The 17,983-nt window shown below is 53.2% G+C and overlaps 1 protein-coding gene and 1 long non-coding RNA gene across 3 annotated transcripts; one reads left to right on the top strand and one right to left on the bottom strand.

Annotated features, from left to right (window-relative positions):
* Window positions 1-237: 237 nt before the first annotated feature.
* DCST1 (DC-STAMP domain containing 1) lies at window positions 238-17,967 on the bottom strand. Of its 2 annotated transcripts, none has more exons than XR_004433864.1 (16): window positions 17,754-17,967; window positions 17,294-17,419; window positions 17,127-17,201; window positions 11,981-12,109; window positions 11,200-11,339; window positions 10,205-10,421; window positions 9,961-10,104; window positions 8,941-9,062; window positions 8,291-8,448; window positions 5,805-5,904; window positions 5,577-5,672; window positions 5,311-5,437; window positions 4,469-4,585; window positions 3,854-3,904; window positions 3,565-3,678; window positions 238-551 (listed from the first exon to the last, which is right to left on the bottom strand). XR_004433864.1 is itself a non-coding variant. In XM_033197269.1 (16 exons), the coding sequence occupies exons 1-16, from the start codon at window positions 17,812-17,814 to the stop codon at window positions 300-302; spliced, it is 2,121 nt and encodes a 706-aa protein (XP_033053160.1). In that variant the 5' UTR covers window positions 17,815-17,967; the 3' UTR covers window positions 238-299. The 2 variants fall into 2 exon arrangements, 1 of the variants encoding a protein (XP_033053160.1); XM_033197269.1 differs by having other exon boundaries at window positions 3,854-3,996.
* On the top strand, window positions 5,664-6,601 carry LOC117075156. The gene is made up of 2 exons (XR_004433865.1): window positions 5,664-6,137; window positions 6,242-6,601. It is a non-coding gene; the product is annotated as an uncharacterized LOC117075156 (long non-coding RNA).
* Window positions 17,968-17,983: the final 16 nt, after the last annotated feature.

Genomic DNA, 17,983 nt, shown 5'->3' on the forward strand with positions numbered 1-17,983 from the left:
TGCTCGCGCTGCTCGGCGCTACAGCCTTCCCGCAACTGTGCGGGATGGGAACCAGGGTCCGGTCCGACCGGCTTGGGCGGCGCGCCTTCACCAGGCCCCAGGTCTGGACCCCTCCCTAGTAGCTTCGCGGCCACTCTGCCCGCTGTGCGCGGCATGGCTCTGGAGAGGTCGGGCTGACAGGCTCTCCCGACTGCAGGCGAGGCAGCGCGCGGCTCACCCGAGTCCCCGACCCACGTGAAGCGTACAGGGCATTTTATTAACCGGGAAGGACGGTACGGAAGAGTGAGCAGGACGCCTCTTCACCCCGCGTAGGCAGTGTCGTCGTTGCTGTCACTAAAGGCGGAGGAGGAGAGCTCCTCGCGGGGCGTGCAGACCGGGCACCGCTGCCGCATGTCGTCCCAGCACGACCAGCAGTACACGGCCTCACAGTCCAGCGTCCGGCACACGTAGGACTCGGGCGTCTCGGGTGCCTGGCACACCACGCAGCGCCGGCGCAGCCAGCGACGCAGGAGCGGACAGCCGCGGTGCAGGATATCCGCCAGCGGGTGGCGCTGTTGGGAGGTGGGCGTTAGCGCCAGCCGGGGAGCGAGGCGGGAAAGAAGGGGACCTGGACAGCGTTTCCTGACTGAAGTCGCCAGGTTTGACAATGCCTGCATCTTGGAGGAAGCTGGGTTGGACAAAGGAAACCCCTGTAGGGCTAGGGTGCCTCCCTCCCCAACTCTGTGATAGAGAATGGGAGGATACACCCTCCAGGTTCTCTCCCAGCAGATATCAGCCACAACTCTCATTTGCACTTTTCTGTAAATCATCTTATTTGACTCTCACAGTGAGGCTGAGAAGTGAGCAGGCCAGATCGACTATCACTGTTGCTATCCCCACTTTACAGAGAAGAAAGGTGAAGTGACTCTTAAAGTCACACAGATAGTAAACAATCCAACTTGGCTGGACCCCAGGGACCCTGATTCCAAACAACAAACCTCGTTCACTATGCTCCCTGCCATCCCTCACGACATGTCTCCACACAGTTGTCAGGGATTCTTCATAAGCCACCTTACCCAGAAAGCAGACACTCTTTGCCCAAGAAACTCCAGAGGCCCTGCTGCCTGCCAGACAGGCAGAAGAACTCCTGGGCTTGGCCTTCAGAGCCTTCCATCACCTGGTCCCTTTCTAGCCTCTTTCCCACTTTAGCCCTCCCTGAGAGCTGTCTCTTCTGAGCCAGTTTCTCCTGAGACCAGCCCTGGCACTTGGCATTCCCTTTGGATTCTGAGTCTTTGCACATTCTTCTTGGAATGGCTGTCCCGCACATTTCCATCTGTGCATTCACATTCAGTTTGCTTCACGACCCTGTCAAGGAATCCCAGCATGTTCTTTTTTGTTTTTTGGATTTCATTTTTTCACAACACATTCATTTGGCCCCTATTGTGTGTCATGGGGGCTGGGGCTATCCAGGTACTAGGGAAAAAGCTAAGCAAACACAGCCTCACTTTTATGAACTTTGTTAGGACTGATTAAATAAGAATGGCTGCCACTCATTGCTTATAATATCAGGTCCTATACTAAGATACTGTACGTAAATTATTTCAATTCTAAATTAGCCAGGCGTAGTGGTGCGTGCCTGTAATCCCAGCTACTCGGGAAGCTGAGGCACAAGAATCGCTTGAACTGGGGAGGAGGAGGTTGCAGTGAGCCAAGATCATGCCACTGCACTCCAGCCTGGGCGACAGAGTGAGGCTTAGTCTCAAAAAAAAAAAAAAACGGTCGCAGTGGCTCACGCCTGTAATCCCAGCACTTTGGAGGCTGAGGTGGGCGGATCATGAGGTCAGGAGATCAAGACCATCCTGGCTAACACGGTGAAACCCTGTCTCTACTAAAAATATAAAAAATTAGCTGGGCGTGGCAGCAGGTGCCTGTAGTCCCAGCTACTTGGGAGGTTGAGGCAGGAGAGTGGCGTGAACCTGGGAGCAGAGCTTGCAATGAGCCGAGATTACGCCACTGCACTCCAGCCTGGGTGACAGAGCGAGACTCTGTTTAAAAAAAAAAAAAAATGGCCGGGCGCGGTGGCTCATGCCTGTAATCCCAGCACTTTGGGAGGCCGAGACGGGCGGATCATAAGGTCAGGAGATCGAGACCATCCTGGCTAACACGGTGAAACCCCGTCTCTACTAAAAATACAAAAAACTAGCCAGGCGAGGTGGCGGGCGCCTGTAGTCCCAGCTACTCAGGAGGCTGAGGCAGGAGAATGGCGTAAACCCAGGAGGTGGAGCTTGCAGTGAGCTGAGATCTGGCCACTGCACTCCAGCCTGGGCAACAGAGCAAGACTCCTTCTCAAAAAAAAAAAAAAAAAAAAATTCAATTATCATATAAGGCAGATAGTGTTATTATCATCTCTTTTTCAGGTGAGAAAACTGATTCTTGGAGATGTGATCACTGCCCAGGGTCACATATGGAACTTGCTGCATGCCAGCACCATGTGAGTACAACTCATTTAATCCTTACAACAACCAGATGGAGTAGTTAACCCCATTTTACGGAAGGCAAAAGCAGGCACAGCAGGTAAGTCATGTGCTCAAGGTCACACCGGTGTCATAGTAATGAGGGAAGGAGCTGGGATTCACACTTAGGCCCTCTGGCACTGGAGTCCCACACCTGACCACCACTCTAGGCTGATCTCCAGTGAGCAGGCCTTAAGATCTCTCTAGTCTTGCCATTCTTCAGAGGGAGAAACTGAGGCTCAGTGAAGACCTTGGCCAAGGTGACACAACGTAATGAGGGAGTTTGGACTGGAGTCTGCTCCCTCAGATTCCATGTGCCTTACCATGTGCCCCTGCCTGAGGCCTTCCTGACTCCCAGCCCACCTGTCTCCTCCCATCCCCTGAACTGCACTGAGCTGCTGGTCTGCAGCCCTCTGGTAGAACCTATGGTTTTGCCTTGGGCCTCCTGTTTCTGTGCAGCCTTCTTGCTTTTCTTTGAGCAGGCTATTAAATCTCATTCTCCTTTTCTGCCTGCTTCCTAATGGTCCACTGAGTGTCTTAGGCTGGGCTGAATCCTGGGGTTGAGAAACGGGCACAGCCCTGACCTTAGGAGCTGGATGGTTGGGGCCCTCAGCATGTGTTGCATCAGATCTCACCAGGCTTGGCTGGGTGTGGTGGCTCACGCCTGTAATCCAGCACTTTGAAAGGCTGAGGTGGGCAGATCACCTGAGGTCAGGAGTTTGAGACTAGCCTGGCCAACATGGTGAAACCCTGTCTCTACTAAAGATACAAAAAAATTATCTGGGAGTGGTGGCGTGCGCCTGTAATCCTGGCTACTTGTGGAATAGGGGGCTGAGACAGGAGAATCGCTTGAACCCAGGAGGCAGAGGTTGCAGTGAGCCGAGATTGTGCCACTGCACTCCAGCCTGGGTGACACAGTGAGATTCCATCTCAAAAAATAAAAAGAACTCACCAGGCTGGAGTAGGCCTGTGACCATTGGTGGGTGCTAGGTAGACTGAAGGGAGCTGCCCCTTGCCCCACTATACTTAAACCCAGCCAGGAGCCGGCAGCAGCACTCACGCCTGGACTTACTGGAGCCTTCTGCTGTCGCGCCCGTCTCAGGATAGCGGCCCTCCTGAGTTTGGTGAAGGCTGCTCTCTTCCTCAGTAGGTCATTGTAGAAGAACAGGATCCTCTTCTTCTCTCGCTGGGGGCAGGGAGGGGGTCAATGATATTGACAGTGAGGAGGAAGGCATCCCCCAAAGATGGAGTTGGTAGGGAGCTGGGTGCAGCTGGGGAGGGGTGTGTGTGTGTGTGTGTGTGTGTGTGCGCACGCGCGCATGCAGGTGTGTAGGGGTGGAGAGATCTGGGGTGGGGCAAACCTTGGGGAAGTAGAAGGCAGCGATGACCCTCCGGAGTCGGTAGCCAAAAGCCTGTAACAGGCAGAGACACACTAACAGGCCAATTGGTAATGCAGCTCTCCAGTAGGCCCTGGCATCCAGGCCCACAGGCTGGGGCAGGCAGGCTAGGGGAGGGGCAGACCAGGGGTCTGGTCAGGACCAGCCAAGGGGCAGGGCACCCCTGGGTTGGACTTCCCATCCCAGTGGGAGGTGTAGGCGGGGCCTCTGATTCCCCTGGTCTCTTCCGGCCTGCCCCTCACTGCAGAACTGCCCTGTCAGTACTGTAGCCACTGGGCAAAATGTGGCACAGATCTTGCAAATCTCCATCTTGGCTGAACGTCCTGTTGGAGACTGCTGCTCTGGAGGGCTGGGGCCCTCTAGCCCCAAGACCCTGGCCTCCAGACTCCTCTGACCCAAGCTTGTCATGCTCCCCTTATTCAAGCCTACCCAGATGTGTTCCCTGCTCCGATTTCCCCAGCTCAAATGCTCCAACCCCCATCTCTCCACGCCCAGGCCCCCAACTCTTTACCTTGGTGGCTTTTGACCCTTGCCCCACCGCCCTCAATTCCTCTGATCCAAACTTTCAGCATCACTCACGCATGTTGTTTGATTCCATCACTGTCTCTGAGGAGGTGTTTAGGGCCCCAATGGTTTTTCGAAGAAGCCGGGCTAGCATGGAGTCTCCCCCGACCTTCACCTCCAGTTTATGACTGCCTGCAGCCAGGAGGGCGGGTAGGGAAGTCAGGGCAGGTGGGGAAATCAGGAATGTTAAGGAGGTGGGGCAGGATGTGGGGTGGATGTCGGGGAGGGGTCAAGACACAGAAATGCTTCTCAGCTGCCTGGGTCTTTCTGTCACTTCGATGAATCCTAACCCCTCCCTGCTCCCTGTTGTAAGTGTAAAGGGGTAAAGAGCCCCCCTCCTCTGCTGTAAGAGCTGTCAGGTTGCAGGGCTGATATTTGACCTTGAGGAGGACAGGGAGGGGCTGAATCATAGAAAGGGGAAAAGAAGAGGCAGAAGCATGGCCGGCACCGTGGTGCACGCCTGTAATCTCAGCACTTTGGGCGGCCAAGGCGGGTGGATCACTTGAGGTCAGGTGAGGAGTTCAAGACCAGCCTGGCCAACATGGTGAAACTCCATCTCTACTAAACATAGAAAAATTAGCTGGCCGTGGTGGCTTATACCTGTAATCTCAGCTACTTAAGAGGCTGAGGCAGGAGAATTGCTTGAATCTGGGAGGTGGAGATTGCAGTGAGCTGAGATCGTGCCATTGCACTCCTCCAGCCTGGGTGACAGAGCGAGACTCTTTGTCTCAAAAAAAAAAAAAGAGGCAGAAGGAGGAGGCACAGTTGGAAGAACTAGGATGGGGTGCCTGTGCAGGCATTGGAGTTCTCCAGAGAGTGTCTCTTGGGCCTGGAATGTGTCTGGGGGATGGGCTCACTGCGGAAGGAGTACTGCAGGAAGGAGTGGTGGCGGATGGTGTCGAAGATGGAGTAGAGAGCCCAGTCCAAGCCGCATAGCACCACCAGCAGCAGCAGAATGGGCAGTGTCTCCAGGAGCTCCCTCACCTGGCCAAGGAGCAGGAGGAACAGAGCTGGGCAGCGCCACCTGTCTGGACACGGAGCACTCTCTGGTGCCTTTTACCCTCCACCCTCACCTTCAGGCCTGTCTTTGCACCCAGGAGCCCGCACCCCATGCTGTCCTCACCATGTTGCTCATTTCTGAGGCCTGGATGGTGGGCTTGCAGGGGAAGATGACGGTTTTCTCCTCAGCTTTGCGGAGTGGCAGCAGAGTCCGTTTGCCCTGGAAAACAAATATCCACACAGTTAGGAAGCCCAAGGGCCCTCTGCCCTTTCCCCTCTGCCTTCCTGGGACATGAACCCACACAGGGCACATAGCAGCAAGGCTTCCCTGGGCAGTGCCACACCCACTCACCAGCTTCTTCCTGCGGTCATCGATCTGGCAGAAGTAGGTGCTGATGTAGATGTTGTCAAAACGAATGTCATGGTTATAGCTGTCCATGTAGGAGAAAGACCTGTGGGTGGATGGGCGGGGATGTCTCTGTCTCCTCCAGGTTCTCCTCATCCATCCCCAAACATGGGCTTCCTTGAGGCACAGTCTTTCAGCCAACCAGCCAGCATTCATTGAGCACCATCTATGTCCTAGGCACTGCTAGGCGATGGTGATAATAAGGAGAAGACTCTGTCCCTGCCTTCCAGTTGTGTAGAGGAAGATATCCCCCTACACGATGGGTGAGATATAGCAGAAGTGAGTAGGGGATGAGGTGGGGGCTTAGAGGAGGGCATGGCCAGCCTGTCTGGGAGGGAGTTGCATGTGTGCGTCTGAGATAGGGACAGGCATGCATCTTGCAGGATGAATATCGAGCAGAGTCACAGAGACAGGAAACTCCTGGAGGTTTCAGGAATCACCTAATCCACTGTGACTCACAAGTTCTTGCCTCTTGGCTTTGCCTGCAGCATATCTCCTGGAGGTGTGCTGGGGCAAAACTCATCCCAAACCACCATCTCTATCCTCCCCAATACACCCTGGCCCTCCCTGCCTACCCTTGAGCATGGTGCATGTGTGTATGGATGCATGCCTGCATATGTAGCTATCTCCCACGTATTTCCCAAAGCCCCACATAATGCTTCAGTTTGCTAAGGAAAAAATGTTAATTACTGCAAATGTGTTTAAAACTGTAAAAGTACATTAAATAAACTCTGTAAAGCGTGCAAAATTAATTTCAATGCTCTTGCTTCTGGGGCCCTGTAAAAATCCACATCATTGCCTTTAAAACTACTGTTAAGTGCAAAGACATACTGTGAGCGCCCTCTTGTGGAGAGGCTCACAGAGGCGGTGCCTGGGCTTCCTGAGCCAGGGCCTGCCCTCCCGCCAGCTGTCCTTTCAGTGCATGACCTCACCCAGCTTGAAAGCCTGGAAATACCTTTTGACTCTGTGCGTCCTTCCTTCCCTCCACAAGCTGGCTCTGAGCCTTGCTGCACCTTTCCCCTTCCCCCTCCACCTCAAGCCATCTTCCTGCCATGCTTTACCCTGGCCAGGCTCCCTAACCTCTGACCCAGCCTGGCCTCCCTGCCTCCAGACTTCCTGAGGCCATCTTGCCATCACTGCCAGTTCCAGGTCTTCCTGCAGGGCTTTCCAGACTGTTCTGGTCATGCCCACTTCAGTCCTCCAGGCCAGCCTCTGCCCTCTGTACCCCACGGATACCAGAAGCCTTACCCAAGGGACACCCTTCTTTCCTTGACCATCGCTCCCCATCTGCAGCCATTTGGAGCCCAGTTATGGCCCTTCTAGGGGCACCTTCTCAGCTCCCACACACATCCCAAAAGCCAATCCATAGAATGGCCCTTGAACCATCTCTGTCTTGTGGGTATCTCATCATCCCAACTAGACCATTAGCTTTTTTTTTTTTTTTTTTTTTTTTTTGATACAAGCTCTCACTCTGACGCCAGGCTGGAATGCAGAATGGAGTGGCACAGTCACAGCTCACTGCGGCCTCGACCTCCCAGTGATTCTCCTGCCTCAGCCTCCCAAGTAGCTGGGACTACAGGCATGTGCCCCATACCCAGCTAATTTTGTTCATTTTTTATAGAGACGAGGTCTCACTGTGTTACTCAGGCTGGTCTCAAACACCTCAATTCAAGCCATCCTCCCACCTCGGCCTCCCTAAATGTTGGGATTACAGGAGTGAGCCATCATGTCCGGTGACCATGAGCTTATCGAGGGCAGGAATAGAGCTCCTTCATCTTTATCTTCCCACAGGGCCCTAGATACACACACAGCCACTCACTTGCAGTTACTCTAGGCCCCACACGGGCAGACAGAGCAACAGTCCTGTGGTGGCCCTCACCTAAGCCCTGCCCATCTCAGGTGTTTAGGAGTGGAGATGGGAAATAGAAGGTCCAGAGACCAGCAGGGGAGCTAGAGCAGAGCAAGGCCCCGGGGCAGTCCAGCTGGTCACTGGGCTGGGTGGGGTTGAGGACTTTCTTCTAAATGGAGGGAAAGTCGCTGCCAACGCAGCAGGCAGGAGAAGATGAACGCAAAATGGAAAGATAAAAATGGCACAAAGTCAGAGCCAAGGGGAATATGAAGGGCAAGAAAAAATCAAAAGTCAAAGCTAAATGTAAAAAAAAAAAAATTAGTATTGGGATAAAGGCTGGAAGGAGGTGGATGAATGAAGACGGTTGGCCTTTTAAGGCAGTGGGAACATGGGTAATGTTCTTCTGACAAAATGTCCACATTTCCTTTGACTTTGTGTAAACAAACTTAATAAAGACAAAGGTAAATAATACTCAGATTCAGAGGTGGAAATAGGCACTAGGGTTCCATCCTTACAGCCTGCTTCAGGGCAGGGCTCTAGTCCTGGGCAGAGGAGGGCTGCTGTGGTGGGGACCATGGCTCACGTGTGCAGGACCAGCAGGAAAGTGCAGGAGAGCAGCACGTGCAGCAGCCCCAGGGCCCACTCCAGCCGGGCCTCTTGGCGGTGCATGTAGTCCCGCACCTCAGTGCTCACTCGCTCCCAGCTCGCGTTGAGTCCCAGCACCCCAGCCTGCTTCTGTTCCTGGTGGAGGGCACATGAGCAAACTCAGCATGCGGCCGCCTCGCCGGACCCAGGTCCTACCTCTTCATGACATCTGTCCCCCAGTACCCCACTTGTGTCCCCGGGACCCTTCCAGGACCTCCAGGAGTTGTCACTTCCTTCTGCTCACTACCCTCCTGGACACAGTCTTGCTCCCCTGCACCTACATCAGCTGACATCATCTCGTATCTGGCTGATAGCTCCGCCCCAGGCCAAGTGTGTACAAACCACAGGTTTGGCACTGTCCCTTCCTCACCACCTTTCCCCTCCCCTGCCCGTCTTAGGTGTTTGGGGGTGGAGATGAGAAACAGAGGGCCTCCTCAACACCAGCGACATTCCCCTCCTTGTCCCCCTTCCTCACCCCGGTCACCTCTTCCCTGTGCTCTCTCACTTGTCCTTCCTCTAGCCCTATTCCCTCATGCCCTGCTCCCACTCCCTATCTACCCCCCACCAACCCTCGCCCTTGCCTTCTACCTTGAAGTCAATATTGGCTGAAAATTCCTCATCCAGGCCACGAATAGACTGGTTGAGGGTGTCGTAGGTCTGCCCAAAGTTGCCTTCCACTGGGATGCGATTGCGGCACCAAACCTCCATCACTGGTGGACAGTGGGCGGGGTCAGGGGCCTCCCTGGGCCTGTCCTCCAGGGGCAGGCCTGGTCTGCCTGTCCTTCTGTGGTCCTCCTCCTCCTACTTTTTTGTCTCTCTGCCCGTGGCTTGCTACCATACCAACACCGAGTCTTCCCCTCTCTGCTCTCTTTGGACCCTGCCTTCCAGGAACCAGGCCTGAGTTCCCCCATTTTTTTGTCAACCTATCCTCAACCATAACAAGCATCAGTAAGGAGAGCCAGCATTTACAGAGCAGCTCCTCTGTGTGCCAGCTCTGCCACCGCCTTCACATATGTTAGCCCCGTAAATCCTCAAAAGCCCTTAATGTGGCTGGGTGCGATAGCTCACACCTGTAATCCCAGCACTTTGGGAGGCTGAGGTGGGTGGATCACCTGAGGTTAGCAGTTCAAGACCAGCTTGGTCAACATGGTGAAACCCCATCTCTACTAAACATACAAAAATTAGCTGGGCATGGTTGCGGCCACCTGTAATCCCAGCTACTTGGGAGGCTGAGGCAGGAGAATCGCTTGAACCCGGGAGGCAGAAGTTGCAGTGAGCTGAGATCGTGCCACTGCACTCCAGTCTGGGTGACAAGAGTGAAACACCCCATCTCACCAAAAAAAAAAAAAAAAAAGCCCTTAATGCAAGAACTACTGTTATTCTGCCCATGCCCATCTTTCAGATGAAGAGCCACAGCTCACAGCTTTGCTGTAACTCACCCTGGGTCACAGAGCTATTCAGCAGATGGACTGGACTCTGAGGATGCTGTGGCCTCAGGGCCAAAACCCTCCTCCTCATCTGTTGCTTTCCTGCTTGTCACCTACCATGGGTCCCAAGGACTCAGCTCCCTACCCCTGATGCTCCCCACCCCTTTGCAACTGTGCAGACCCTTGGCAATGCCACAGAAGAACTTGAACTTCATAGGCAGGCAGAGCAGGTGGGTGAGGAGTGGGACCCAGATGTGCTTCCTGCACTGTTCATGCTTGTGGTCAAACCAGCGACGGCAGCTGAGTATGGCCTGGTTTACCACATCTGTAGGAAGGAGCAGGGGTGTCTGAGGTCCCCACATCTTGATCCACAACACTGGCCCCGCATCCCACCCTACCCTCCACTCCCCAGGGATACCCCTCACAGGAGCAACGCAGCTTGGTCTTCAGCTCATACATCTTCTGTGTCGACAGGTGGAGGCTGGAGGCTGGGGCTTGGTGGGCCTCCCTGCCCTGGGCTGTCTCCCCTGAGTCCACGGCATCCTCAGGTGTGTAGCCTGTCTCGCTATTCACCTGGGCATCCAGGTCCTCAAAGGTGGTGGAGATGTTCCGAGTCTCTGCTCTCAGCAATTCTTTGCTGCTCTGGGATTGGAGATGGAGGGAGGAAAGGGCGAGGGCTGAGGCTTTAGAGCTTCTGCTGCCTGAGGGCCTGTCCTCCCCCAGTAGCCGAGCTTTGGGCTCTCACCCCAGGCTGGCAGGGAGCCTAGGCCCTGAGACACAGCCTCTCACCTCAAATTCCTGGCTGTCCATTACCCTTGGGAGCCCCCTCCTCTCCGCAGCTGTCTTGTCTGATCCCACATGTCCTGGCTCTGCGTACCGCCGGGACTCTCAGCTCTTCCTCGGTCCTCCCATCCCAAACCCTTCCTGGTCAGTGGTTCCCCAGGTCCTTAGACCTTACCCTTCACCACTAATCTCTGAGATCATTATGCCATCTGAAGGCCCCAACTTCCAAACCCCTCAGCCCCCATCTCCCCAACTCTCCAGCTCTCCAATTCTCTCAAACCCCAGTCTCCAGCCCTCCAATACCCAACTCTTGAATCCTCTTGTCTTCAAAACTTCTCAGCTACTCAAGGCCAAGGCCCTCAAATTTCCTAGATATTCTAGTTCAGCTGTCCAGAGTACTGACCACTCAGGTATTGGGAAATGTGTATAGAGCATGTCCCAATGGCTCAGGGGCTCTCCTGGCATTTAATGTCCCAGGACCAGGGCATATTCTGCAATGTTTGGGAATCGTTCTGCAAAAAATGCCAGTAGTATCCCCACTGGAGAACTGTAAATCCAGGGTGACAACTCCCAGCTCAAGTAAACTTGGCTTCAGGGAGAGGGACCCCCCCAGGCCCTGCCTGTGCAGATTCCTGACCAGCAGGTCCTTGAACACGGCCCGTAAGGGGGCTGTGGAGATGCGCCAAGCTGCACGGGTGTTGTTGATCTGCAGCTCCACGGTGCAGCCCAGCGATGCGATCACGTCGTTGAGATTGTGCCGCAGATTGGCCACTGGCCCTGGAGAAAGAGGCCCTGGTGGGTCACCTCCCTGTATAACCAGCACTTTCTCAAACCCGCTCAGCTCCCCTCTGCACATGGTGCCCATCTCCTAGAACTATACAGTGGTGGGGCCGAGAAGCCTATGTAAGGTCATCTAGTTCAACCCTTGATTTTTTTCACCTTTTTTTCTTTTTTTTTTTTTTGAGACGGAGTCTCCCTCTGTCACCCAGGCTGGAGTGCAATGGTGTGATCTCAGCTCACTGCAGGCTCCGCCTCCCAGATTCAAGCGATTCTCTTGTCTCAGCCTCCTGAATAGCTGGGATTATAGGTGTGCACCACACACCTGGCGAATTTTTGCATTTTTAGTAGAGATGGGGTTTCACCATGGCTGGTCTTGAACTCCTGACCTCAGGAGATCCACCCACCTCAGCCTCCCAAAGTGCTGGGATTACGGGCATGAACCACTGTGCCTGGCCAATTTTTTCACTCTTATAAACTGAGGAGGCCCAGATATGGGGAGGAGCTCCCTCAGGGACACAGCAAATTAGAGCAGCTGGGATGACACCCTTGCCTTTTCTCCTTCACCCAGCCTGGCTCCCATTGGATGGCCCACCCAGGGTCACTGCTTCAGTGTAACTCACTGGCCCCCACATACTCACCCACGTAGATGGCAGCCAAGGCGTATCCCAGGACAAAGAGCCTGCCTTCCTTGCCCAGCATCTTGGGTACTAGCAGGAGGCTAGCACAGCGGATGTGAGGGGAGGTCCCCCAGCCCATGGCTCCCAAGCCTGTCAGGAGAGCCCAAGAGGTGGTGAGGCAAAGTGAGGAAGCTGCCTCCCTTCCTCATGTTTACCAGAACACCCACCTGCAACACCCCATTCTGGAACCACCACCATCCTGCCCTTATCCCCATTTACACAGACTCTGATAGACCTGCTAGGCCACTCATTCATTCATTCAGCAGCCACTCACAGAGTTCAGCTATATGCCAGTCTCTGAAAAGGCATAGAGGGATGGCTAGAACGTAAAAAGCCACAAATGATTGACTTGTGTGTGTTTGTGTTAGGGAAAGGAGTCAAGGTTTTCTGGGCCACAGTCACACTGACCCTAGGTGCTGAGGGAGCAGAGAGAGCAAGAGAAAAACTCTGGAAACGCACTTATGCTCAGAGTGGTCAGAAGAGAGATCAGAGCCCACCTCAGTACTCCCGGTGCTCAGATACCTACAGCACTCGCAGTCCCTGCCTCTAATTTTAGCCCTTAGTCATGTACTGCCTGGTATGTTTTAGCAGTTTCACATGTGTCTCCCTGTGGTCTCTGCAAGGAGACAGTGAACTTCTGGAAGCTCATAATCCAGAGAAAGAGACAGATGAGTAAATAAATGACTACAACACGATGTGCTAAGTGCACAAGGGAGGTGCTTATAGAGCGCTGTGGGAGCCAAGGAGGGAGTAGGTGTTTCTGCAGGGAGGGGTGGGGCTGAGAAGGCTGGACAAAGAGAGGATGTGTCAGCTGGGCCTGGAAGGTGAGTAAGTGTTGTTAGGAGGTGCAGATGGCATTCCAGGCCAAAGGAGCATTATAAGCTGGTTAGGGGAGCTAGAAGATTCCTGTGTTGATGGAGTGTTCACCCAATGATTGCCAAAGCAAATCCCAAATCCTTACACTTCCTCCATCTCCACTGTCCTGGTAGAGTCCCCATCATCTCTTACTGGGACTATAACCTAATGAATCTCCCTATGTCCTCTCTTGCTACCTTACACTTCAGTTTTTATAAGGCAGCCAGAGTGATCTTGCAAAAGCATAAATCATATCATGTCCCTTCCCTGCTTCAAACCATTCAGTGGCTTTCTACCACATTTGGTGTAAAATCTAAACTCCCTAACATGGTCTACCTAGCTTGTGATGTGGCTCCTGCCTGCTTCCTGATCTCATGCTATGCAGCCCTTCGCCCACCATGTCTACCCACACAGACCTCGTTGCTGCTCCTTGGACAAGCCAAGCTCATTCCTCCTCTCTGATCTTTGCCCTAGCTGTTCCCCCTGCCAGAAGCACTCTTCTCCCTGTTCTTCACGTGGCTGGCTCCACCTAGACATACGGGTTTGTGGCAAACCCTGTCGGGTGCCACCCCACAGTTTTTTTCTGCCTTCTTCCTTGCTAACACAACTTGGGTTTTTTGCAAGGGCAATAGCCTGGCCTTGCCCCAGCCCCTGAGGGATAAATCTGGATCTGTCCAAACCAATCATGGTAGAACAGGACATTGAAAGGGACTAGTTCTGTGGTCTTGGCCTTCTGGCCAAAGACTTGAGCTGAGGCCAACAGTTGACAAATAGTTGCCTTACGTTCTAATGAGAGCCCCATGGAGCTACGGGTGTCTTCTCTGAGCTCACCAAAAGAGCAAAACTTGACATTTACTCCTCTCTCCCACCCTGTCTATATAAAAAGACCAGCAATATGGACCAGGCATGGTGGCTCACACCTATAATCCCAGCACTTTGGGAGGCTAAGGCAGGTGGATCACTTGAGGTCAGGAGTTCAAGACCAGCCTGGCCAACATGGCTCTCTCAACTAAAAATACAAAATTTAGCCATGCATGGTGGCAGGCGCCTGTAGTCCCAGCTACTCAGGAAGTTGAGGCAGGAGAATTGCTTGAACCTGGGAGGCGGAGGTTGCAGTGAGCCGAGATCATGCCACTGCACTCTAGCCTGGGAGATAGAGCGAGACTCTGTCTTGGAAAAAAAAAAAAAATGACTGGCAATGTGGATTTCCTGGAAGGAGAGAAAAGTGGCTGGAATGGGCAGGCAGAGAGGGAGAGTCTGTGGACAGGATGGGTGTCACATGTCAAGTGAGAGACTCCAGGAGTCCAACAGGCTTCAGGGACTGGTGATGCAGGAAGGGGAACCTGCCTGGTCTCTGTAGACTGGACTCCTGCTGAGTGCAGAGCCTCATGAGACCACTCCAGGGCTGCCTCCTGAGACCACTCCAGGGCTACCACCAGAACACAGAGTGGAGGGAGAGCTCCTGGGAGAGCTCAGCCTCTGCAATGCCTCTGTAGACCTCCCCTGGACGATGGGGGCATACAAGCATGGAGACTGGTATCTGCTTCTCATCAGGGCAGGAGAGAGGCAGCCATAAGGTGCCCTGCTTTTGACGGGGCATGGTGGCTCATGCCTGTAATCCCAGCTCTTAGGGAGGCAGAGGCGGGAGGATAGCTTGAGCCCATGGGTTTGAGACCTGCCTGGGCAATATAGCGAGACCCCATTCTCCACAAAAAGGAAGGTGCCCTGCTTTCTCTGCCTGGCAGGGCACGGACATGTGCACTTCCAGTCTGCTGGAGGGAGGGATCCAAAAAGCAAGAGGCTGTGGGTGGCCCCTGAAGGGGGGCTTCACTGGAGGTCAGCTAAAAGAACTGCCCTCTGCAGGAAACTGGGCACTGCTGAGGTCCACACACAGCCTCCAAGGAGATGATAATCAGGCCCACTGGGACAGCCAGGGTGTGAGTGCCTGCTACACACAGGCATCCACAGTGGAATTATAACAGCATTGGTGACTTACGACTTTTGTCCCTTTTCCTCTAATTCTTCTAATCTCCTTCTGACATCAGAAGAACCAGAAAGGGAAGGAAGTAGAGGGAAAAAAGGAAAGAGCAGGCCACACCCCTTCTCCATTGCAGGACCCCATGCCAGGGAGCAGGCCTGAGTTGGAGGCCTAAGGGATGGGGAGGGCAAGATAAGGAGGGAAGATGCTTGAGAATGGATGAGGTTAAAAGTTTGATGTAGAATGGACTGGACCTCTTTATTCCCTAAAAATGAGTCTTAATTGTTGAAGTAGGACTAGTTCTTCTAAAGAAATATAACTAGAGGCCGGGCGCGGTGGCTCAAGCCTGTAATCCCAGCACTTTGGGAGGCCGAGACGGGTGGATCACGAGGTCAGGAGATCGAAATCATCCTGGCTAACACGGTGAAACCCCGTCTCTACTAAAAAATACAAAAAACAAAAAACAAAAAACAAAAAACTAGCCGGGCGAGGTAGCGGGCGCCTGTAGTCCCAGCTACTCGGGAGGCTGAGGCAGGAGAATGGCGTAAACCTGGGAGGCAGAGCTTGCAGTGAACTGAGATCCAGCCACTGCACTCCAGCCTGGGTGACAGAGCGAGACTCCATCTCAAAAAAAAAAAAAAAAAAAAAAAGAAATATAACTGGAAATCTAAGGGGCTGTGTGAAAGGTTATCAATGGAAAAAAACATGTTCGAATACAGTGAGTCAGAGAAAAAGTAGTCTCCTGTTGGTATCCAGCAGGATTAATTCAATAAACAGGTGATGAAATGCTAATTCCACTTCCCTTGCCTGGGACAGGTTCAGGAAAGGGCATGTGTTGCACGCAGTTCTGACCAAAGAGATGTGAGGAAGTCTACTGCGGGGATTATAGGCAAGTTTCCCTTGTTCCTAAAAAGGGACATGAGGAAAGGATGTTTCTTCCTCTTTTTTTTTGAGACAGAGTCTCACTTTGTCACCTACGTCATTTTCCTTTTTTCCTGGCCTCAAATCACACAGCCCAAGACAGTGAAGTTGGGCCTGGGATTGAACTTATATTCCTTTTTTTTTTTTTTTTTGAGATGACCTTTCGCTCTTGTCGCCCAGGCTGGAGTGTGGTAGCACGATCTCCACTCACTGCAATCTCTGCCTCCTGGGTTCAAGCGATCCTCTTGCCTCAGCCTCCCAAGAAGCTGGGACTACAGGTGTACACCACCACATCTGGCTAATTTTTGTATTTTTAGTGGAGACAGGGTTTCACTATGTTGGCCAGGCTGGTCTCAAACTCCTGACCTCAAGTGATCCACCCACCTCAGCCTCCCAAAGTTCTGGGATTACAGGCATGAGTCATCGTGCCTGACCTGTTTCTTCCTCTTTTTTTTTTTTTTTTTTTCTGATCTTTGACATTGTTGTATAAAGATGTGATGCCAGAGTTGCTGCAGCTATCTTGTGACCTGAAGAGAAGTGGTCAATAGGCTGAAGATGGCAGAGAAAAGAGAGAAGGAACCTGAGTCCTTCTTGAAGCTACTGAGCTGTTAAATTATCCAAACGGGGCTCGGCATGGTGGCTCACACCTATAATCCCAGCACTTTGGGAGGCCAAGGCAGGTAGATCTTTTGAGGTCAGGAGTTTGACACCTGCCTGACCAACATACTGAAACCCTGTCTCTACTAAAAATACAAAAATTAGCTGGGTATGATGGCGGGTGCCTGTAATCCCAGCGACTTGGGAGGCTGAGCAGGAGAATGGCTTGAACCTGGAAGGTGGAGGTTGCAGTGAGCTAAGATTGAGCCACTGCACTCCAGCCTGGGCGACAGAGCAAGACTCCATCTCAAAACAAAAGCAAAAGCAAAAATAAACAAACAAAACCAAAGCAAAAGGACTCGATGCTTGTCATCCTTGTTCACTGCTAAATCCTCAGCAGATTCTCAGTAAGTGCTGAATGAATGAATGAATTGAATTTCTTAGGAGGATCAGAAAACGAGGTCAGACAGGTCAGGAGAGATGAGAGTTTTGAAGGGTTATGGGGTGGGACTATATCATGTGGGTGATGAGGAGTCCCTCAGAATGGAGAGACTCCCTCAGGGCAAGGATGGTGTCTTCCTTCTTAAATTGGCATCCTCTTCCCTTTGGACCTCCCCCTAAAGCCCAGGAGGAGGTTGAAGCCACAGGGGATGCTTGGGTACAGAAGAAACAAGCCCCAACTCCTTCCTGGGCATGCAGGACGGTCCTGTGTTCCACAGGCCGCTTGAGTGTTCCTGGTCTTTGCCCAGCACTAACCCACCAAGCTGTACAAAAACATCATCTTCTGTTCTTCATAGATGTTCATGGGGTTCACCAGGAGCTGAAAGAGACCTAAGGGCACAGGGTCAAGCCAAGGGCCAAAAGATGGGTCCTAGCCCTGGTGCAGCCTCTGCCCACCCTGGACTTTCTGCTTCCGCACTCACCTATGGCCAGGAGCCCCCCAGCGCCTGCCCCCAGCAGGAAAGCAGTGACGGGAAACTCGCCCGGCTGGCGCCATAGGAACCGGCTACAGGAGACTGGCAGCCCCCAGCTCAGGAGCCTCTGCACCACTAAGAGGGGGACAGGGTAGCTCAACAGCCCACTCTTCTGCCCGGAATGGGGTTCATTAGGATTCAGGGCTTGCAGGTGGTTAGAGGCTGGGGGAACCTGGCATGTGGAACAGTAGGAACTTGGGGGACCCTGGAGGAGGATGAGGGAGCCTGAGGAAATGGTATGGGCGTAAGGGATAGAAAAGGCAAGGGCTGGGCTGGGGGGCAGGGGGCACTAGACCAGAGAGGTGGAGGCTGGGACACTGAGTTGGGAGCCAGTGTGCGGGAGTTCCAGGAGGAGAGATGGGGTGAGAGTGCAGGCCAAGGGATGCTGGGTCTCTGCTGAGTGACTCACTGGTATGAGGCTGTTTTCTTCTTTGCCTTCTTGCCCCACTCTGATGATGTTTAATGTCCATGAGTCTGTTTTGGGGAAGCACCACTCATCCCAAGTCTCCTGAAAGGCCTCCTTGGACACAAGGTTCTGGTGAGAGAAGAGAGGCGCTGCCTGTCTCTTCTGCCTTACGGGAAGCCTAGACCTGATCTCTAGGCCTTTTCATCCTTCTGCTTCAAAAAGTGGGGAAGGAG

Source organism: Trachypithecus francoisi, unplaced genomic scaffold (assembly GCF_009764315.1).
Source record: "Trachypithecus francoisi isolate TF-2019V2 unplaced genomic scaffold, Tfra_2.0 Lachesis_group5, whole genome shotgun sequence".
Classification (NCBI taxonomy): domain Eukaryota; kingdom Metazoa; phylum Chordata; class Mammalia; order Primates; family Cercopithecidae; genus Trachypithecus; species Trachypithecus francoisi.

Bases quoted from the DNA above. Each gene is read 5' to 3' on its own strand.
- DCST1 (XM_033197269.1), bottom strand. From the start codon at position 17,814: ATGGACATTAAACATCATCAGAGTGGGGCAAGAAGGCAAAGAAGAAAA. The intron at 17,202-17,293 runs GTGAGTGCGGAA...CTGTGCCCTTAG, and splicing joins TGGGGGGCTCCTGGCCATAG to GTCTCTTTCAGCTCCTGGTG. The intron at 4,586-5,310 runs GTGAGCCCATCC...TCCTGGCTGCAG, and splicing joins CCTGCAGTACTCCTTCCGCA to GCAGTCATAAACTGGAGGTG.